Source organism: Phoenix dactylifera, chromosome 8, assembly GCF_051530095.1.
Source record: "Phoenix dactylifera cultivar Ajwa chromosome 8, Ajwa_hap1_PhDact_Kaust_v1.1, whole genome shotgun sequence".
NCBI classification, from domain to species: domain Eukaryota; kingdom Viridiplantae; phylum Streptophyta; class Magnoliopsida; order Arecales; family Arecaceae; genus Phoenix; species Phoenix dactylifera.
In genome coordinates this window covers 22,497,786-22,520,806 of record NC_143197.1, presented here as the reverse complement: position 1 = coordinate 22,520,806, position 23,021 = coordinate 22,497,786, and the positions used below count along the sequence as shown (strand labels likewise).

The 23,021-nt window shown below is 38.1% G+C and overlaps 2 protein-coding genes across 4 annotated transcripts; both read left to right on the top strand.

The window, feature by feature from the left end:
- Window positions 1–3,045: 3,045 nt before the first annotated feature.
- LOC103723002 (glutathione synthetase, chloroplastic-like) lies at window positions 3,046–22,207 on the top strand. Of its 3 annotated transcripts, XM_008813777.6 has the most exons (13): window positions 3,046–3,518; window positions 5,648–5,817; window positions 7,506–7,581; window positions 7,786–7,916; window positions 14,639–14,761; window positions 14,851–14,931; window positions 15,994–16,074; window positions 16,214–16,283; window positions 16,466–16,587; window positions 20,257–20,396; window positions 20,480–20,672; window positions 20,772–20,913; window positions 21,871–22,207. In XM_008813777.6, exons 1-12 carry the CDS (start codon window positions 3,114–3,116, stop codon window positions 20,893–20,895), a joined length of 1,716 nt encoding a protein of 571 aa, XP_008811999.3. In that variant the 5' UTR covers window positions 3,046–3,113; the 3' UTR covers window positions 20,896–20,913; window positions 21,871–22,207. The 3 variants fall into 3 exon arrangements, with proteins under 3 accessions (XP_008811999.3, XP_088559226.2, XP_008812002.3); XM_008813780.4 differs by lacking the exon at window positions 5,648–5,817 and having other exon boundaries at window positions 3,101–3,518; XM_088703100.2 differs by lacking the exons at window positions 14,639–14,761; window positions 14,851–14,931; window positions 15,994–16,074 and having other exon boundaries at window positions 3,063–3,518.
- Window positions 7,952–13,581, top strand: LOC149753036 (uncharacterized). The gene is made up of 4 exons (XM_089924939.1): window positions 7,952–11,638; window positions 11,723–11,856; window positions 11,945–12,020; window positions 12,113–13,581. The coding sequence occupies exons 1-4, from the start codon at window positions 9,889–9,891 to the stop codon at window positions 12,181–12,183; spliced, it is 2,031 nt and encodes a 676-aa protein (XP_089781065.1). The 5' UTR covers window positions 7,952–9,888; the 3' UTR covers window positions 12,184–13,581.
- Window positions 22,208–23,021: the final 814 nt, after the last annotated feature.

Sequence of the window (23,021 nt, the reverse complement as noted above, 5' to 3'; positions counted from 1 at the left end):
TAGAGGTTGGTTGGTGAGCCGAGGGTAAAACCAACGTGTAAGGGTTCGATTGTGATCCCGGAAAAACAATCGGGGTGGTTGTAGTCGGTGAGCCTGGGAAAACCGACCGAGTTCGTTGTGAGCTCGTAAAACAACAAGTTGGGTTGTGAGCTTGTAAAACAACCGGCTGTAATCCAAGGGGTTATAGTGAATTCCCAAGTGAGACTTGGGGAGTGGACGTAGGAGCAAGGGTTAGCTCCGAACCACTATAAACATTGTGTTTGTGATTGCTTGTGTCTCTCTCTCTCACTCTCATTTCACTCACAGCACATAGCAACTAATTAATCATCTTGCAAAAGTATTAATTAGTCATCCTCAAACGTTTTAATTGCAAAATTATTTTAAAACCCAATTCACCCCCCCTCTTGGGTTGTCTATCTGGACAACAATGTTTTTTATTGATGATGGATCAAAGAGACCTATTTTCACTGTGTTTGATAAATATGCTGAAATAATCATTAGCAACCTTTAAGACATAAAAAATAACTTCAAGAGATAAGTCCTAATTAACATATAACATTTAATTTATAATTTTGGTGCATGATCGACTATATTAGTGGTTGAAGAAAGAGGTATTTAAGAACAGAAATATACTTTACATGTTCATTATATTGTTATTTGTTACAAGTCATATTCTATACTTATGTAATATTTTAATGTGTAGAACAAGAGAGGCTGATATAAGAATATTATGAGAAGTTTACAATATGTGATGTTTATTAGGGCTGCAAATAGGTCGGGTCGACCCGTGACCCGACTCGACCCGAATTTTAGGACCCTCGGAGCCGGTTTGGGTCCTAAATTTGGACCCGTTTTATTTTTCGGGTTGGGTCAGATCCACCCAATTTTGACTCGGATCCAGACCCGATCCGACCCATTTTTTTGGACCCAGTTTTTTACTATTATATAGTGAAACTTTGAATATAAAAATACATAGACCCAGATCCAACCTAGACTTGACCCGATCCGATCCGAATGATCTGTCGGGTCAAAATTTGAAGGCATGGATCCGATCCAATCCGATTTTCAACCGAGTCAGGTCTGGATTCAAAATTAGGACCCGAACAAGAAACTGGGTCGGATCGGGGTCACTCAGGATCCGACCCGACCCGACTCATTTGCATCCCTAATGTTTATAGTATGCAAAAGGTATGTTCATATTAGGAACTAAAATCAATAAACTTACAGGCAAAAAGTTCATTCCCATCCTATTGCTATTTTTTTTTGCTATATAGTTTCTTAATAGTATGACTAAACAATGACTTCATCTGATTTTTCTGTATTGCAACAGATTTATTATTTTTCAATCTCCTTAAAAAGGATAACAAACAAAGAACTATCTCCATCGTGTCTTGGACTATCCCCATTTTTGCATACTTAAATGGATGAGAATGTTGGAATCTTACATTGTTCATGTTACATTTATATTTTATTTGTTTGTTTTCCTATATTTTCATATGACTTATTGGATATTTGGTCAAATTTTTGTATATTGTAGTTTTAAATTGATCGTTTAGTCCATTTATTCACTATATAAATTATAGTAATGTTTATGGTTTTATTTCAAATAAGTCGGCCACTTTTTTTGTGATACATTTATATCAACATCTTTCAAAAAGATTTATTCACAAAAACAATATGAATATTAATAACAATACATTTAATGTACTGCAAACTTTTTTGATTCATGCATCTCTTTTGCATGTGTTAATGACCAGACATGTTTGACGTAAGAGGAAAAAGAAAGAATGAGTAATAAAGTCCAATCTATTTAGGAGTTGAATTGAAAAAGAGATAATGCAGTCTCTTTGGAAAAAAAAAAAAGAAGGAGAGAACTATTAAGTAATCTAGTAGGTAAGTAACATATTTTTAAAATATCTACTTTGTTGCTTAATTAAAAAAGATAAATTGGTGAGGTTTTTTTGGCATAAAAATTGACAAACAAAATCAAGAGGGAACATTCTCTGATTTTGAAACTATTATGTTATATATAGGATAGATTACTTTCTAAATGGTACATACTTCAATGCTAGAATAACATTTTATTAAAGTTTATAGCACATTCCTTATGAAAGACATTAGCAGCAGTATTTTAATTATAATCAAATTATCTTGTGAAATACTTTAGAATTAAGGAGTGTATATATGACTTTAATCTTTGACTTCTCTTTAGGGTTCTATTTGTCATTTATTTAACAAAAAATCCCTTTAATTAATTGAAAAATACCATTAGCTCTAAAGAAGGAAAAGAAAAAAAACCCTCAAATCTCTCAATCTCTTGTTAAAGCATCTCCAAAAGGAATGAAAACCTTAAATATCATACCAATGGGCCCTTTTTGTGTCCATTCAAATTCAATTTATGTTCCAAATCTAATCATCCTAGCTTTTGAGGTTTTTTCACAAAAAATCCAAAATTTTCAAGAAATAAATCCTACCACTAGAGTCGTGATGCAGGATACCAAAAATAAAGATTAAACTACATTTATAAGAATTTCTATTCAAATTAGCTGGTGTCAATTTTTCTATTCTTACTCCTTTTTTATAATTTTGAGAATTAGTGCATTTACTAACACTATAAGTTCACATCCTTAAGATGCATAAGACATCAAAATAATAATAATAATAATAATAATAATAAAATCCTGGAAACAAGTTATGTATAAGTCTTTTAAATCATCATCAACAAAATTTCTTGAAAGCCTACTTTTTGATAGAAATGAAAGCCAAATAGCAACTACATGAGCCCCCCACCAAAACAATATTATGGCCATGAGATGGAGACCTCAACATATGCGCTGCCTACGGAGCAGGGCCCCACTTGGCCACAGCCCACTAAAAGCCAGGCCCGCAATGGCTACGACGAATCCTACAAAACAGCCTACAGCGAAAGCAGCGCGGATTCCAGGTGCCGTCTGGCCCGTCTCCCGTGCGCCGAAGCCCCTCTCGGTGGGTCCCACGCCGCGACTGTGTGGACACAGAGGCGGACGCACGGATGATGGCGTAGCGAATCCGCGCTCGGAACGAAAAGGACTCTTCCTGAAAGAGCCCGGCAGCCAGAGACCGCAGCGATTGGAATGGGCGCCGGCTGCTCGGCCCTTTGCCTCCCGGCCTCGTCGTCTCTCATCGCCTTCGCTCCCAAAACCATCGCCGTCTCCAATTCTTCTACTCCGACCTCCAACTACAAACCAAAATACTCCTCCCCCTTCGCTCCCAATACCATCCTTTTCTCTCGCCCCCATCTTCGAACACCTCATAGAAGCATGGACCTTTCTTCATCTTCTTCTCCCGTGCCCTCTTCTTCTTTGCTCCCTGTGGGATGTGGGAGATCCGGTGAGCTCGAAGAGGCTCGTGATGTGGCCACGCCGGGGCATGGGTCTGGTGCTCGCGGGGTTCCTCCGGGCTTGCTGGAGAAGTTGGTCTATGATGCTCTGGTTTGGTGCTCTCTCCATGGGCTTGTCGTCGGGGATAAAAGCGTCCAGGTATCTTGACTCCAAAAGCAACTGATATATCTTCTAAAGATTCGATTTTTAGCCATAAGTTCGATTCTTTTCTTGTTCTGGTGATGATCTGGGAAAGTAGTTAAATTTTCCTTCTTAAAAAGCGGCTCTTTTGAAGTTTTCATTAGGATACTGTCAGCATGAGAAGTGGAAAACAATGATCTGAGGCCTTATGTGACTGCATTTTGACAGATGAAAAGCATCAGGAGAGTTATAATATTGTATGCAAAGATGTTGCTGATTTAATTGAACTTCTGTTGAAATTAAACAAGCGAATAAGCAACATCAAGTTCATGTATTGGTAACTGTTGATGGTCAACGCTTTTGCTTTTTCTAATGCTTTGTCAAAAGAAGCACAGAAAGAGACATGCTTGGTCGTTGGTAAACTTCACCAGATCCCAGTAATTATATTTGAAGAAGAATTCTCCGACATGGCATTTAGTGCGGTTGGTTCAATAGATTAAGTGAAAGCTACCGCTTTGGAAACCTACAGTACAATCTTTGGACAATTGCACTACCTTCGCACACACCTAGCATAACCCCTTAGCTGATTCATCAAAGTTTAGGAACATGATGCTATAAAAAAGAGACTCTGGTTGGAGCTTGTGTGAAGTTAGAGAAGCCCTGAAAGCTCGAAACATTTACAAAATGACCATTCTTTGGCCTACATCTATGATTAATTGGAAACTTGAGTACGATGATTTACCCAATTCCTGGTTAGGAAAAGGCAATAAAAGATAATTTTCCTTAGACTTTATAAATAAATAACTGATTTTTCTGCTCACAAGCATGTTGATGGTCATAGGTGGGATTTTATTGTTCAATATGCCATGGAAAGGTCAAAGGAATGAGGAAGAGTATGCTCACCGACTTCTAGTGTTAATTTTCAAGAGTTTTGCAATTGTTTCTTAAACAAGTTGTATTCAGGTTAAGTAGCTGGCCACTTTATGAGCTCTATGTAACAAGGTCCATTGCTACATGTAAGAGTTACATGGAGAGGTTTATTTGTAATAATCATCATGCTTTTTCACTTAGTATAATCCTGTAAAAATTGCAACTTCAAGAATAGATATGTGGCCTAAAACCTCAATCATCTGATAGTATTCTGGCTTCAAAAGAATTCTTTTAAATATATTGTTTTTATTTCCAGTCATAGGTGTAGTTGTTAGCTTCTGTTACAAAGCTAACTTGATGCTATTGGCATGATCTCACCCTGATAGGTTTTGAATATTTGATAAAGGAAACACATTCAAATGGAGAATCAAGCATAGGTGTAGTGTAAGTGTTGCGTTAAATGAGAAGGCTATGGCTTACAATTCCTGACTCAGTGTGGTTATTATTTTCTCTAAAAGATTTGGGTTTGGATGTCAAAGAATCAATTGAGATATTAAGTGATGCTGTCTTCCATGAAAGAACTATGTAGAGATTGATTGTGGTTTTGTCTTAGAAGATGCTATGCTGATAAATATATTTCTGCTCCATTTGCAAATTCCAAAGATTTGCTCGCACATGTGTGCATATTAAAATAAAAGAACTAAAGTTTCTGAAATTGCAATGATATGCTTCATGCAGTGCTTGTAATTTTCTATGCTTCTGGTTCCATGATCTCTATAATGACCCATTGATGAACTTTGATAGTTTTCTGCATTTAACTATTAGGGTGGGAGCCTTCCACCGAGAAAAGAAAGATAAAATGTCAATGTGGAGATGATCTATGACAATTATGACAGATTTTAAAAGATTCGAAAGATGTTTACCATTTTTTTATTTTTGGCACAGAGTATGTTTACAGATTATAGTTTCAAGTTGCTGCTTCAGTTTATCTTGATTATGGCATATAACAGTTTGCACACTACAGTTCTTTCTCAGTTTCTCTAATAGAATTAGAACACTTGTTTTGTTAATACTTTTGCTGTAAACAAAGCTTTTAGATTTATACTGCTGCTTTAATGTTGTAAATGTTTATCATTGTTTTATCTGATATGCTGCAAGTGCCTCTTGTTGATATATGAAACAAAGTTATGATTTAGATATATTTACTTTCTGCCAAAGCCATGGCCTTATGTTAGCACTGTCAAATTAGCCAATTAAATTAAACATGAAACTTGCAGAGATCAGGAACAGATCCTGGCATTGGTCTGGTTCATGCCCCATTTGCACTTTTGCCAATGCCATTTCCAGAAGGTTACTGGAGGCAAGCATGTGAGTTAGCTCCCATTTTCAATGAGCTTGTAGATCGTGTGAGCTTGGATGGAAAATTTTTGCAAGATTCTTTATCCAGGTTGTTCCCTAATACCCTATGACGATCAGACCTTTATTTAGCTCATGAGATGTAGGATATACCAGCTTGGTTGTAGATGGTGGCATCTATTTTGGTAATCGTCAGCATGTTTTAATAACTCACTTTGTTGAAAACACCAGACACAATTTACATTTGTTTTATTAACTCATTTATTTTTTTGTCATCCAGATTACTTGATGATTTCATTTTTGCTCTTCTTTTTACTTGATGTCCTAATTGGAATATTAAACTTTAGTAATAGTAATGGTACTAGCTCTCTTCAGTGGAGATGCCGACAATTTCAGACATCAATTGCATAATGCATCAATGTAATATATGCATTCAGAATCTAATGTTCCAAAGACATCCATTACCTTAAGTTACAGCTTGTTAGTTGTTATTGTTATGGCTTGTTCATATCATGAATCTATATATCATTTGGTGCACGTATGCCTGTACTAGTGTAAACTATATCTCAATCATCTTTTTGCTACGTTGTTGCTCATTGCCAACTCCATTTGCACTGTATTGAATCCATACAATCATCTTTTTGTGCTCGTTGCATTATATTTGGAGACTCTTGTCAATGAATTGCATGCCTGTTGTCGGCCTTCACATTTTGATATTACTATCTAGTTGGTTTCTTGTTTCTGTAGACCATCAAATTGGCTTCTTTGTTGATGGTGATCGTTTGGTGACTGCCAATATTTTGGCATCTCTTTGTTGGCTGGTTGCTAGACCTTAGGGATTTTGTCTTGATCTTGGAGGAGGCATCGAGGGCAATTTATATTATTCATCATCTCCAAATATTGTTGAATTTGATTGCCATTTTAGACAATCCAATAGGACTTAGGAAGTTTTTTACATTGTTTCTGCTTTAAACAACAATGCATTAAGATACTGTGCATGCATGTCTCTCTGAGATTTAGACCTTCCTTTTTTGTTTGGTTCTTAGAAGTTTATCATGTTTGACATTGGACTGTGTAAGTTTGGCAATTAAACTCATGTTTTAGGAACATAGTCTAGTGTTTATAAATTTAATCACCATAGACTAATATAATTCAAGGATTAAAGTCTCGATACCAATAACTGTCCCAGTTTGGTCTTGGGTCGGTATAGCACCAAGATGGGTCAAGACGGACTGGGATAGACTGGAACAAGTCTGATGACCTATGGTATGCCATTTTATACTGAACCGGGCGGTATAGGGTATAGCATACCATACCAGTTTGGTACTATTACATAGTATAGAGGGTGTACCGACACTCCGTACGCCGAAGGGGCCCCTATGCTGGACGTACCGGCACAGTAATAGGGTGGCACCGGTACGGAGTCCGGTATCAAGACGGCGTACCTTATGATGACCATTTACAATAAGAATGAACAGGAAAAAATATTGAAAAATAATGTGATCCAGGATGCATTGCATCCTAAGCGTCAGGACACAACCAGCCGGTACCAAATAGCATGATCGGAACATCGCCATTTATGAGTGAACTGATATCTCAAGGGTGTCCTGAGGCTTGTTGAAACATTACAGTACTCGCGGGTTGTGTTGGGATGCACAGGGATGTGAATCCTTGGTATAATTACTGGTGACCGACAATATGGGCTATATTGAACTATTGCTTAGAGTAGAGAGCGCATGCATTTTTAATAATTCATTCTTTGTCATATTGACATTGCAGAACAAAGAAGGTGGATGCTTTTACTGGTAGGCTCCTAGATATCCACTCAAAGATGTTGGAAATGAATAAACGGGAGGTATGTCTCTTAACTTGATCTTTAATTTGTTGTATAACTCTTCATTCGGTTATACACAGTAATGAAGGAAAAGAAGCTTTGTAAATATTTCTATGACAGAATAAAATATTGCAGATTATATTTTTCCTTTATTATTGTTTCTTTGTAGTTTTGTTTTTTTATTATTGTTTCTTTGTATTAATTACATTTCAACAAACATATCAGGACATTCGTTTGGGACTGCACCGGTCAGACTATATGCTTGATGCCGAAACTAACCTACTTTTTCAAATAGAGCTAAATACCATTTCATCCTCATTTGCTGGTCTTAGTTGTCTAGTAAGCGAGCTTCACAGGTTAAGTGGCATAATTATTTTCTTAGATGGTATATTTGTTCTCTCTGTTTTTAAAGCATTTTTTTTTTGTTTTTGTTTAATCTTGCTCATGTTCTTATGATCTTGTGGTTTCTCTAGTTTATTAATTACTCATGATACAAAATGCAATTTGAGTTTTTACTGCATGTTCTGTTTGATTGGAAAGGAAATGTTAGAAAATTAAAAATATTCAAAGACAGAAAAGAAGAAAATTGAGAGTTTCTCTTGATTTCCTGAACTGAGAAAGTTGCAAAAAAAGCTATAGAGTAAGACAAAACAGTTTATCATGATCTACTTTTCTGTAGTTCTTTTCTATCAGAACTGATACACAAAGTATGGGCCTGTACTGGTAACTGACCTGTATACTATATACCATGGTATGTACCAACATAAGGTATCAGCCAGCACCACAGGCACCCTAGATCAGTATGAGTGGTATGGGGCTGGTTTGGGCAATACAGACTAAATGGCATGCCTTGTACTGACAATTACAGGAAATCTGCAGTATCATGATGTATGCTGTATAGTGTATTGCATGGTTTCAAAAACTGCTAGAACAAGTAAGCACGACCAATATCTGACCATTTCGGTCTGAAACCAGCATTAGTAGGGGTGTCGAGATGCCGAAACCCTGTGTACTGGTTTGTATCAACCATATCGATTTGTATCAGTCCATACTTGTGTGTTTTGGTGCATATTGATGGTACCGTACCAGTGCGTGTTGGTAATTTTTCATTTTTTTGGAATCTAGTAGCTTCGGTATGTATTGTAGGTACCAGTAGTGTATTGTTTTGATGGAAAAACAGTGTGGGGTTCAGTATGGGTCTTTAAAACCTCGATGTATTGCTGACGTAGAACTGGAGAAGAGGAGATAGAGAGAGAAGAAGAATAAGAGTAAGATGGGAGAAAAGAGATGAAGGATGAGAGGGAGAGAAAGTAGAGCAACTCAATAAGCTGTATTCTCAACAATACAATCCAAGGAATGCCGTACCGGCCCATACCGGCTGGTACGTACCGGTCCGGTCCTTGACCGGTACCGGAAACAGATGAAAACCAGTATTTTCCGGTTTTCTTCTGTGAACCGGCCGGTACGGAGCCCATACCGGCCGGTACCGCTTGGCACCGGCCTCGTACCGGTGCGAACCGGCCGGTTCGCACCGGTACGGTGTTTTTTTGGGGGGGGGACCACAGCGCCTCGCGCGGTGGTTTTTAAAACCACCGCGTGGCGCGTGGTTTCAAAAACCACGCGCCACGCGTGGTTTCAAGGAAGAAGTGGCCCACGGGCCACTTCTTTCAAAAAAAAAAAAGCCGGTTTTTTTTTTGTGGGAACCACAGCGCGTGGCGCTGTGGTTTTTAAACCACCGCGTGGCGCGTGGTTTTAAGGAAGAAGTGGCCCACGGGCCACTTCTTTCAAATAAAAAAAAAACCAAGGTTTTTTTTTTTTGGGGGGAACCACAGCGCCACGCGCTGTAGTTTTTAAACCACCGCGTGGCGCGTGGTTTTTAAAACCATGCACCCGCGCGTGGTTTTAAGGAAGAAGCGGTCGTGGGCCACTTCTTTCAAATAATAAAAAAAAAAAAGCTGTGGCCTCCGGCCACTCCTTCCCATCAAAAAAACAAGAAGTGGCCGAGAGGCCACTTCTTTTCTGATGACAGCACCCTCGCTCGTTCGGTTATAAAAATCGAACGAGAGGCGTTGTTAATAAAAAATTCAGGAATGAGCCTCTGAAGAATAATTAGAGACGGGAAGATTTGAGAGATAGCCCACAAATTGAGGAGGAGGTCCTGCCCAAAAAATCCAGCGCAGACTATTTAAGGTGCGGTTTTTTTGTCCTATGTTATTTCATTAATTTTGTTAATAATTTATTTAAAAAAATAATTTATAAATTACTTAAATAATAAGATAATGAAAAAATTTACTTTATTAGCTTAATTTTTTGATAAGTTGTCCTTTTATGATAGAAATGGAGCCATCAAGAAAAATGAACCTTGCAAAACGTGATATTGGCTGGTCTTATGGGCGAAGACTTGGAAGTGAGGGGCAAAGACACCAGTTTCAATGCAAATTTTGCGACAAGGTTTTCAAGGGAGGAGGGGTAACCAGGTTGAAGCAACACTTAGCCGAAAATTCCGGTGAGGTTGCTACGTGCCCAAATTGTCCTAGCGAGATTCGTGTGCTGATGAGGCAGAATTTCGCTGAGGCTAAAGAAGCGAAGGAGATGGCTTCCAAGAAGAGGGTGGAGGTCGATCGCCAAGCGGCAGAGCCACCTTCTTATCACTCTAGAGAGCCAGAGGAGGTCGAGAATCTAGATGAGGAGGAGGCAGATATTCAGGCGGTAATGCATGCAAGCCTGGATGATCAGTGGCAGCAGGAGGAGGTGGCCAGGCATAGGGCTCGATTTGGGCCCTCTGTATACGAGTCAGGCGGCGGTTCTAGGAACACTAGACAAGATCCAGAGTTCTTGAGGACAACTTCAGTCAAGGAGGGCGTCGGCAAAGAACGTGGCCGGATTGCATCTATGCTGGGTAGTTTTGGTAGCCGAAAGAAGTCATCTAGAGAAATTCCACAAGGAGCGACAATTCATGATGTAGATCCGCATGCTCTCCCCAGTAGAGATTCAAGGCAGCAGAGGGTAGACACAATGTGGATGAAGGATAAGAAGAAAACTATGTGGCGAGCTATTGGATCCTGGTTTCACTTCAGCCACATCCCAGCGAATGTGGCAGACAATACATACTACAGGTCTGCCATTGCTGCCATACAAGCTGCCGGTCCCGGTGTAGCTCTTCCAGGCCCGAAGGACATATACGGTGAGCTTCTTGACAACAATAAGGAGGAGCTGGAGAATTGGATTGACTCCTACAAGAGCAAGTGGCCCATATATGGACTAACCATCATGTGCGATGGTTGGACCGGTCCGACCAGGCGGAGCATCATCAACTTCCTGACATACTGTGATGCTAAGACCTTCTTCCACAAGTCGATTAATGCTTCGGCTTATATGCACAACACCTCGTACATGCTGAAACTTATGGAGGATGTGATTGATCTGGTAGGAGAGGAGAATGTCGTGCAGGTCGTCACTGATAATGGGCCGCAATATAAGGCTGCCGGGCAGGTCTTGATGGAGCGGCAGCCACATATTTTCTGGACCCCATGTGCTGCACATTGTATCGATCTTATGTTGATGGACATTAGAAAGATCCGTAGGGTGCAACAAACGGTGGAGACAGCCCAACGCATTACCAGGTATATTTATAACCATAACTGGGTCCTTTCATTGATGAGAAAGTATGCAGGGGGAGAGATTCTGAGACCAGGAGTCACACGGTTTGCTACCAACTTCATCGCACTTGATAGCATACTCAAGAAGAGAGGAGCCCTACGTCAGATGTTTGCCAGTTCCGAGTGGTATGATAGTAGATATTCTTATGCCGGCACTGAAGGGAGCAAGATAGAAGACTTGATGACGAGACAGCCATTCTGGCAGCGGGCTACTACAATAGTCAAAGCTATCAAACCATTATATGAAGTGCTGCGGGCTGTAGATAGCGAGATCTGTCCCCAGATGGGGTTTTTGTATCACATGATGGTCAAGGCAAAGGATCAGATTATGGAGGCAGATCCAGCACATGGCCGGTCATACATCAACATCATTGAGCAACGGTGGAGAGCGCAAATGGGTACAGAATTACATCTAGCAGGTAAGCTAAGATATAATTATAGTGACAATTATAGTGATGGATATAATTATATAATTATGCTAAGATAGTCTCGTATATGTGCAGCATACTGCCTAAACCCCCGGTTTCAGTATAGCATAGATGGAATTGGTATGGATGAAACACTTCTGGATGCTTTGCGTAATGTGATTTACAAGATGGAGGCAGATCCAGAAAAAGCGGCCCTATGTCTTGAAGAGGTAATTATGATTTAGTAATTACCAGCATGTGTAAGTATATCGGCATCTTCAATTATTAACATGGTTTTCTTATGCTTATTTTTCACAGAGCAAATTATTTAGAGAGGGCAGCTATAGTTTTGGCCAACGAGCGGTTGTCGTCAGCAAACACAATATGAATCCAGGTACGTGACACATCAGGAAAACATTCACCTGGTGTTACTTAGTTACTATTATGGAACTATCATATATGTAATTTTCATAAATATTTTTGCAGCTGAATGGTGGGTGCATTTTGGCGGATCCGCGAGAAATCTAAAGCGGATAGCTATCCGGATCCTCTCCTAAACAGTCTCCTCTAGTGGATGTGAGCGCAATTGGTCCACCTTCGTCCTTATCCACAGCAAACAAAGAAACCGTTTGACGCAAAAGCGCCTCAACGACCTTGTTTATGTGCATTACAATTTGCGGTTGAGACTAAAGTGCATCCAGGAGGAAGTGGAGCTCAAGTATACAGATCCGATTTACGGATCCTTCACCGCTGATGACGATGATCCACTACTCGGCTGACTTGTAGGCCAGCAGCAGGAGCCCGAGCTTGACGAGCCAGGATCGCCTCCACGACCAGCTATCTTCATAGCCACCGAAGCTGGGGTCGATCCAGAGCAATGGGCTGAGCGCAATATTCCACGCACTCCCAGAGCTGATCAGCCGCAGGCACAGGGGAGCCAGACAGAGAGGGCCAGGAAAGAAAAACAAAGAATCCCAATGGAGAGTGTCGAGGAAGAGACTTGGACTAGCAGCGATGAAGGTTCTGGTGGTGATGGATCTTCTAGCCATGGAGGGAGCGGAGGACAGTATGGTACTCATGAGACACAGCCGGAGGGTGATCTTTATTTCACCGGTGAGTCCCAATTTATGGGTGCTACATAGGATACGGACCACGGTCGACCACCTGATAGATTTCGTGAGGATATTATTGGATATAGAAGACGGGCTCCTTGAGGTCGTTCAGGAAGACAGGATACGACTGCAGGTTCAACAACATACGGATACAGATTCTATTATGCACGGCCTCAGCTTGACGAATATGGATATGGTGCATTGGATTTTGCTTCCGCCATATTTGGATGGGCCCCTACATAATCAAAGGACACCTCTCAGAGCCAGAGCGTGAGCGAGAGATCCGACAGTTCTTATAACCTGGCGCGCGTTCCTTCTGATTGGGTTGATTTGCCTTCTCCTGATTATACTTATGATCCAAATATCTACGAGAGCCATCGGCACTCGTCCCGATTTTAGATATCCTAGAGTACTTTAAATGTATGTAAATGATTGTATCTTAATTTGAAGATATTTTATGTGTATGATTTTATCATTTGGAACGGGAGGAAAACATAACATGCAATCATGCATCATATATGTTTCAAATTTCAACCCTAAATTTAAATATAAAAACATCAAAAATCATGAATAAAGCAATAAAAAAACATCAATTTTCACTTAATTTAAGATCCAACAGAGACAACATTTAAAAAAAAAAAAAATCTGGCTCGCGGTACCGGCCGGCCACCGGTACGCCGATCCGGACCGGTACGGTGTACCTTGATACAATCTGTCTTGTCAATAACATAACAATAGATTTATATAGACATACCAAAACACTAATACAAGAAACCCTAGAATCCATGTATTAAAAAAAATCTAGAGTCCAAATAAAATTCTAGAATCCACATAAAAATAAAATTTCCTAACTTCTTCTATAGACACGCCTAACATAAGTATGCCTAAGTTCCTTATTCATGGATAGTCCTCTGTCAATTACACCTTAAGATGGTATGAAACATGAGTTATTTATCTTTTTTCTATTATTTACATTGTTTTGGTATAAAAATACCCAAACTGGATGCCCTAACCAATACAATATACTCTAAAATGATGCCCAATATGGTTGTTTTGCTCCATTTTTCTTCATCCTTTTTGATACTATTAATATTTTGAATATATTTCTATCTTTAGCGTCTTTTCTTTCAAAAATTGAGAAGCTGTCCGCCAAAGTTGAAACTCATTTAGCACAGCTTAAACTGAAAGCAAAACTAAGATTTTGGACCTCATTTAGATATAACTGCATCATTAATCATGGATAGTTGAACAATGATGTCTTCAATGGCTAACAAATATTGTCATGGAAGCAGCTTGGTTGTTGGAAGTGGGATCAAGTGGAGGAGTGGATTTGAGCATGGGCATGGTGAAGCAAGTCTCTCAAAAAAATTTAGAATACAGAAATTCTTAGGAAGTGGATGTGGGGACAGTTTTCAAAGTGCGTTTGTAACCCTTAGTTGATGTTTCCATCTATCATGGGGAGGAGTGTCGGAAATGATTAGAGTAAGAAAGTGCATATAGAATTTTCCCAACCGATTTATGGAAATTAGTAATCATCATAGATTCATCAGGTCCCTGAAATAAATGTTAGAAGTCATGGATTATTTGCAAAATTGGGATTTAGATTGTGAACGCCAGAACTCCTTGATTGCTCTTAGGACCATAATATAGAAAACAGAGATAAGGCATAAACAAGTACCCATAGATAAATATGTTCAGTTGAAAAAATAGCAGAACACATGCTTTTTACAAAAATTTTTCTGTTAATGTTGTTATTTCTAGAGAATCTGATCTTGAACTCCCTTTGCACAAGGCTGTAATGCTCTAGCATGTCTTAATATTTGTCATTTGCGTGCAGAATCTTATAGCATACTCACATATCTGGAGCATATAAAACTAATCATTATTTGCCATCTTGCAGAAATTTAATTAATCACTATGGGAAAGACCTAGAATTAGATTCAAGAAGAGTTCCTGGAAATACAGTTGTTAGCCGATATGCAGAGGCATTAGCTAAAGCATGGAATGAATATAACAATAGCAGGTTGAGTATGTGCAACTTAACTTCTGTTTAGATATAGAGAAGCCTTGATGAACCTTCACTAACCGTTTCAAAATTTTGTTGCTGTCCAGTGCTGTAGTAATGCTTGTTGTTCAAACTGAAGAGCGCAATATGTATGACCAACATTGGCTCTGTGTCGTGTTGAGGGAGATATATCCTTAAACCTTGTATTGCTAGATTTTTGTTTCCACAAATGAGAGCATTATCTGACGTTAGAATTTTGCAGAACCAATTTCAGCAATTCTTATAGACAGACCTGTGCTTTTGGAGGCCAAAGAATATGATACTTAACCCAACTATACATTCATCAACTGATGGAAAAAAAATTATTTGTAGTACTGCCTTGTATCATGGATTCATGACCCAAAAGCTTAAGCTATTGGAAGGAGGACCGGTCCATGCTAATAAACCCATATGTCACCACTTTGATTAGTCAATGTAGAATTATGACAATCTCCCCCGCCCACCTCATGATGCCCACATCATAGTGGGCTCCAATAGCACTTGTCTCGGACTTGCGGCCCAAAAGCTTAAGCTGTTGGGAGGAGGTCCGGCTCAGGCTAATAAATCTTTGTGGCACTCTTTTGATTAATCAATGTAGGACTATGACAATCTTCCCGACCTAATCTTGTGACGCCCTCGTTACGATTGGCTCCTACTAGCAAAGGGGGCCTAACCTATGGACCATATCCTACTCAACCCTTCTAGATCCTCCTCGATCTTGGTACCCCTCAATGAGGGACCCACATAACTAATAAAAGTGGTGATGCACAATGGGCTTAGCTTTGATACCACTTATTACGGACTCACTGCCCAAGCTTAAGCTGTTAGGATGAGGACTGACCCAGGCTAATAAACCCATATGGCACCTCTTTTATTAGTCAATGTGGAACTATGACATTTGTTATGAAGGCAACCTTTCGACATTACATAAAAAGTTTAACCATCTTCTATTATCAATTGGCCTGTTCTATTTGATTAAACCAAAGTTATTGGATCATCCATCCTTTTTCTTATGAATTTATCTTGCCAATAGGGGCTACTTCACCAGTTTAGTTTCTCATCTATTTAGATCATGTTCAGTAGTTTAATTGCTTTTAACAAGCAATGGACATATCATTGTAAAATGTTGGTAGATTCTCTGAGACATGGGATCAATTTACTTACCAATATGATCATGGCATACTCCTCAAATTTTCTTAACTCTCTAGCACGCATGGCGTGGCCAGTATTCGCAAAAGTTTGGCAGAAATAGATGCGGAAGGGCAGGTTCTACCTGATGGAACACTCATTGTGTATGGCGCTTTGTTCCTGCAAAATTAACTCTGCTTTCTGGAGAATAGAAATGGAGGGCATATTTCTTTTGCGTTATAACATTTTGAATTTTAGGGATTACATTTTCAACTGTTTAAGTTCAAAATTTTTTACATGCAGAGGTGGCCAAACAGTTGCTGTAGTCTATTTCAGGGCTGGTTATTCACCAAATGATTATCCTTCAGAATCAGTAAGAAATATCATTTAGTCATTTTTTAATTAGATATTTTTATTTGTTATATGATGTCACAACTAATAAAGGTTACTGTGCAATTTGCAAATATATGTAGCAATAATCATCTTGGGCTTCTTCACAAATAATTATATATTAATATCTCTGTTTCGTTCACTATGCTTAGTTTCTTATGACAGGAGTGGAGAGCCAGGCTTTTGATGGAACAATCCAATGCCATTAAGTGTCCATCAATATCTTATCATTTGGTCGGGACCAAGAAGATCCAACAAGAACTAGCAAAACCAAATGTGCTTGAAAGGTGACTTCTTTATTATTACTTTTATTGAAAGTTTGTTGGTTATATAATTTAATGGTCTCATCTCTTGGTCCATTTGCTTAGTGGACTGATTTATCTGTGACACCAGGAGCTGCATACTTAATTGGCATGTGCTCACCTTTATCTGTCGTAATTATATTTTGGGTTCATCCTAAAGCTGACTTTGCACATGTTGCTGTTGTTTCGGTGACAGAATCTATAACCACTTGTGATTAAAATTTTTTGAGTTTGGTTGGCTTTAACATGTGGATACCATCTAAGGTTCTCATTCCATATGACCTTTCCTAGAAGTACTCGCTAGTACTTATACATGTGCATGCACGTGCACAGACAGTATATATGTAAGTATACATGCATGCAATGCATGCATTGATGGCTGGCTGGCTGGCTTCTGCTTCTTGAAACGATGTGAACTCCTGAGCATAGTACTATATGTGATTTTAGGAATTGGTCTCCAATCAAATTAGACATTCATTGAATTTATCAGGTTGTAGTGATGGCAAGTTGGCAACACCTTCAATGAACCCAGACTCATTCCCCACCTTCTTAGCTGCACTTTTTATATAGTATTTTGCTTATTGAATTTCCATCTTATAGGATCGTGGTTGAGCTACGTTGTGGCAGTTGCTCAAACAGATGTCTCAGTGGCTGATATAACAATATATGGGAATACTTCGATTCTTGATATATTTGGGATTTTTCAAAGAGCTAGTACATAGTAGGAACTATCATGAAAATTTTCTTATTGAAAAAATGGTTTGATGTACTGACATAAAATTAATATGTCATTAAATCTCTATCATGCTGATCAAGTTATCGATCCAATATGTAGGCAATCTAAATATGTCATCAATCTATAAACTGGATACCATGCCAGGTTATGCTTAATGAGCAGGCAACTTGAATCTTGTTATGGTGAGAAATGGTCAGGCTTAGTGTCTATATCTTTTGTAAGCAATAATTCTGTAGTTCTTCCTTTTTATCTTGGTTAGCAAGTAAGTTTCCTGTCCTTGACAGAACAAGGGTAGAGAAAAGATGTTTCTCAAGTGGAAGAATGGAACATGTCTTGTCATGTAGAAAAAGAGCCTTGTTATATGAGAGCATAATTAAATGCCTAATATTATGAGAGTATCATGACTTATGCTTTAACTCTTGAGATGGGAGGGGCTCCTAGTAGGGACATGTCCGTATATGGGGAAGCACAATCACAATGTCAATACAGCCACTGCTGGTGGTTGGTGATTGGTAGGAAGTCAATCTTTCAATAGGTTGTCTTCATAGTTCTTCATATGGCAACAGACTGACATTTTTGGGCTGGATCATGTACTTTTCTGTGCCCATTGAGTCGCTGTTGCTTCTACCTAGAGGGATCTCACATGTCAAAAGACAGTTTACTTGTTTGCTCTACCTTATATTGCATTGCATTCAGCAAATTCCACCTCACATTTGGATAACAGTCTCAGAGACCGATTCTTGGTGGCTATTTTGTTAAAGGGCTGTCGTGAATGAATGGATGGTACAGCATTGGGACAACACTAAATCCACAAATTTGTTAATATGTCTGTATCGCAAAGGTCTAGGACAAGTAGCAGCTTTGCATAATCTGAATGTATAAATTGTATCATATCTCTCGATATGATCATGATCATGTTTTAGTTTCAAATAGTGCTTGGAAACCAAAACCAAATTGTTTCAGGTTCAGTTGGAATCAATCAGAAACAATGGCTAGTTTCAGAGTTTTGTACAAAATGACCTATGGGGCAAAACAGGAAAATCTATATATGGGCGATTGTGCTAATTTTTATGTCATTTTCTCATTTGTTTGAATTCCAGGAAGCATGTTCATAATTAAAGTTGGATTTTGCAAGTTTTGAAATGATATGTAATCATGCTTATATCTTATAGGCATGCAATTATCATGTTCAAGTTTATCATCAAATATCAATATAATATATACAAACTACCAGTGGTGCATCCAAATGTCTTGAGCAATACTGTGTATCATAAATAATGTCTTCTCATGCCTTAATTATTTTTTAATATATTTGTTAACATTTTTGGATGCTTTGAATCTTGGCTAAATCTGATGAAAATGGACTTGCCATATAAATAGTCAAAATTGCCATAACTGAAACTCACCAGGGCTGGCTGAAACCAAATCCAATATTGAACTGGGATCTTGACCAAAATTGTACTGTTAAATCATGGCAAGGCACAAGTTTCTTGTCATTCTCCATTTTAGGTGTTATGAACTTCAAAGCGTAGGCGAATAATAAACCAAACAACTGTGAAAAATAAGTTAAACATCTCCTAGTTAATACTTGATTGGGCATGTTGGAGTCTGGCATATATGAAAGCATAAGTGCAATCAGAAAGTTGGAGATTTGTACTAGAAAAAGAATTTTATATTTAGTTGTCCTAAGATGTTGATAACTTTTTTTGAGCACAATAGATGAATTTATATCGACAAGGCAGTCATATTTACTACGAATAGATTATTCTTACTCCAAGGAAAAAATGTAGTGATGATTATTAGACAGTTAATGATTTACATATTATAAGTTTTTTGGTAATTTACCAATATTTTTCATTTTAAAGAAAGATATCCATCTTTACATTCACATTTGTTTCATTTATTCAGAAATATCAATCTTTTGTATTCAAGTAGAACTTTCTGGTTAAGGCAAAGGTGGTTTCATCCATTTTGTTCACATCAAATTTCTTTCAAAAGAAAATGAAAATCATTGGATCCTAGGTTATTGAGCACACATGAAAACATGCTCATGTGCTCTATTACCTTTGGAGCTTAAATTTATTTAAGTTTCCTAGTTATATGGGATTTAGCCGTGACAAACATGAAAAAAAAAAGTTTCTAGGACTTGAACATAGTATACTGCCGCTTCCTTTCTTGTAATTTATGGTAGATTTCCAATTTCTTTCCGTGATTTTTCACCAATCACTTTTCCATGTGCCTACTTATTTTGCTATGCTTTTATATGATGGGATTCCTGAACTTGGTGCTTTAAAAATTATGGGAATGTTTTTATTTCTTTAATATCTTTAATGTATAAAGCAGTATCTTGGGTTTTCAAGTTTAAATAGGAAGTTTTACTTATATCTGCTTTCATCACTATGATGCAAAAATGCTCTAAAATTTGAGATAAGAAGGTTAAGACTATCACAAAGTTAAACTATATTTAGAATCAGGTATTGTTTCTTATGATGAAAATCAATATCATCACAAGCCTTGGATTTACATAATGCTAATTTATCATGTCAGATAATAATTTATAACTCCAATTATATTCATAATGTTGTTTAAGGCAATCTAAATAATAATTGTGTTTACTTCAAGATATTGCTTTTTCAAAATTAACTGACATCCAGATTGGGGAATGTTGAGCAGTGAAATTCTGTCAAGGTCTCTGAACCTAATTTTGGATAGTGTGATGTGCGAGATCATTAACATAAAACTGGCTGAGCCTTCATGTAGTGGACTAGATATTTTTAGCCCCTGGTGGACCTATAAAGCTTTCAATGGTTAAATTTTTCTTCTGATGTTATTGGATGATTCATTTGTTCCTGTTTCGGTAGCATTTCTATTTAAATTAATTTTTGCATGTGTCCATTGATATGTTTCCTGCCTTGTAGGTTTCTTGAGAATGAGAATGATATTGCTAAACTGCGGAAATGTTTTGCGGGGTTGTGGAGTTTGGATAATATAGATGTTGTGAAATCTGCTATTGAAAGACCTGAACTCTACGTTCTCAAACCCCAACGAGAAGGAGGAGGTTTAGTTTTGCAACAATCTGTATCAGTCATCTTCCTGTTCTTATTCCTTGTTTGTCCTCGCATCATGGTTTATTTTCTCCAGGGAACAACATTTATGGTGACAGAGTAAGGGAAATATTAATTAGGCTGCAGCAGGAAGGGAGTGAGGAACTTGCTACGTATATTCTGATGCAAAGAATCTTTCCAACAGCTTCTTGTGCCTATCTAGTCCGGGAAGGCATTTGCCATCAGGACCATGCCATTTCAGAACTTGGGATATATGGTGCCTATTTACGGTAAATGGACATCTCAACCATCTACATTTACAATTTCATGTTGCTTACTATTTGATGCTGAAGAACATACTGTTAGATACTCTGGCTTTCAATCAATAGGAACAAAGATAAGGTGATCATGAATGATCAATGTGGCTACCTGATGCGGACCAAGGTTTCTTCCTCAAATGAAGGTGGGGTTGCTGCTGGGTTTGCAGTCTTGGATGGTATTTATCTGACTTGACAAAGCATTTCTACTGAGGTAACCAACCACCAAAAAAGTTCCTGTTGCATAATTTAAGAGGTTTTTTTAGTAGACCTAATTTTGGTTGAGTTATTGACTTGTCACTATCATTTGTGTAGAAAATTTTGTTAGCATCTCATACGAACTGTGAGGGCATTTGCTGCATCACTGGATGGTTCTTTTTGTTCTTTTTTCATTTTACTTAGAAGCTTCTGGCAACGACAAAGTTATGTTAATCCCTTATCTGCTTGATGACCCAGAGAACAACTAAATTTAGTCCCTCAATCCTCTACCAACAAAGGATCAGACCACACAAAACTTTAAACAAGGTTTTGGGAACAATGTTTTACCAACAAGTTTGAAAATCTTTGTATTGCTTCCTGTCTTCCATTCATCTTTCTATGCTTTTTTAGTTACTGATACGGCAAATCCAGATGGAAAACAGCTTATTCTTGCAGCATGCCTACTTTATTTTGATTAGCATGCTGCCTGAAATTTATTAAATGGAAAATGGTAGGACCATTTGGTATTGCTTTTGTTTTCTGTTTTTGTTTTCAAAAATTCGAGAAGGAAAAACTGAACTAGACTGAACATAAAGCCTTTAGAGCTTTCGGCAGCAAAATTTTACCGCTTTCAAAAGATAGCGAAATTAAAAGCACGGAATGTCACGAGTCCTGTGCAAATGTCTCCAACATCAATCTCCATGCTGTTTTTCACTAGTTTGTTGGGAAACAAATACAGGAAAAAAGAACAGTATCCAACAGGCCCTTAGCTTTTGACAATATCTGATTTGACTGTATAAGAAAAAGTTCTTGATATTTTGCAAAATGGAAATAACTGGTTCCATTGAAGTTCACATTACCAACATTTTATCCTTCTTTATTTTGGTCAAAAGTTTGAAATAAAAATCTTATATTATGTTGAATCTTTAGAGGGTGAAGTCTTGCAACTAAATTTAATTGTCAACTTCTGCAGGTTATTGCCTGTGGAGCATGGTAAACAGTTCCTCACAACTTTTTAGGATGTAAAAGTAACATCAAGGAATTATTTATCATCTATGCATAATACACAGCATTTCTTTCTTGCAGTAACACTTGCATTTTTCTCTTTATTTTCTCAAAAAAAGAAAAAGGTATATGCTCTATCAGAACAAATTGCATTGGAGCACAATATTTATGTAACCGTCCTCTTGGACACTGAAAAGGTTATGTTGTGTACTGAAAATAATTGTGATGCAAATGATGTCTATTGGCAATGTCCAACAGCTATTCTGGAAATAAACAATTCAGGGCCGATTGTATGATTGTGTTTATTTCATTTCTTGATCGTAGATGCTGCAATTGTCACTTGATTGTTGCATGCCTTCATGATTTTTCTGTGTCGTTCTTTTTCTTCAAATTCGCAAGCCAAGATCGCTGAGTGGCAGTAAGATGTTCTTGTGAAGTGCCTTTTTGAAGGATTAACCCTGTTAATATGCTTATATAAGATGGGCAAAAACAATGAATCTCAGCCTCGAGACCCCACATCGGTGCCCATCGCTGATGCATTCCCTTTAACTTGGGAGAAGCTGAAGGATTAAAAGCTGGCTTTTGGAATTTCATGGTACAGGTTTAGGTGATCAAAGCTGAAGCAGAAACAGTGATGTGCAATTCATGGGAATAGAAGCATGATACTGATTATGCCTAAAAGTTGCTTGTTCTTTTCAGACTCAGATTAAATGTTTGAGTGAGGAGAAAATAAGCTTAACCATACATAGCCAGGGGGTGCAGCAACAGCAGAAAAAGGAAAAAAAATGAAATTTGGGAATGTCATTGAAATAATGGTTTGCAGCAGCAAATGTCATTGAAATAAATGGTTTGCAGCAGCAAATAACACATGAACTACCTATGAAAGCAGGTGGGTCAATTCGCAACTACACCAATAGAGTAATCTGCTCCTTGCCGGCTGCTACTGAAATTACTCCATCCATAAATGAAAAGAATGGTTGACATGAAACAGCATTCATATGTTCCATTCGCAATTACTAATGCAATAAAACTGCAACCATTTGAGCTTGACAGCCATTCATAGGCTTGATTGGGAAACAATTGCTTGCAAGCATGGTTCTGTTTGATTTGATGCTCAGA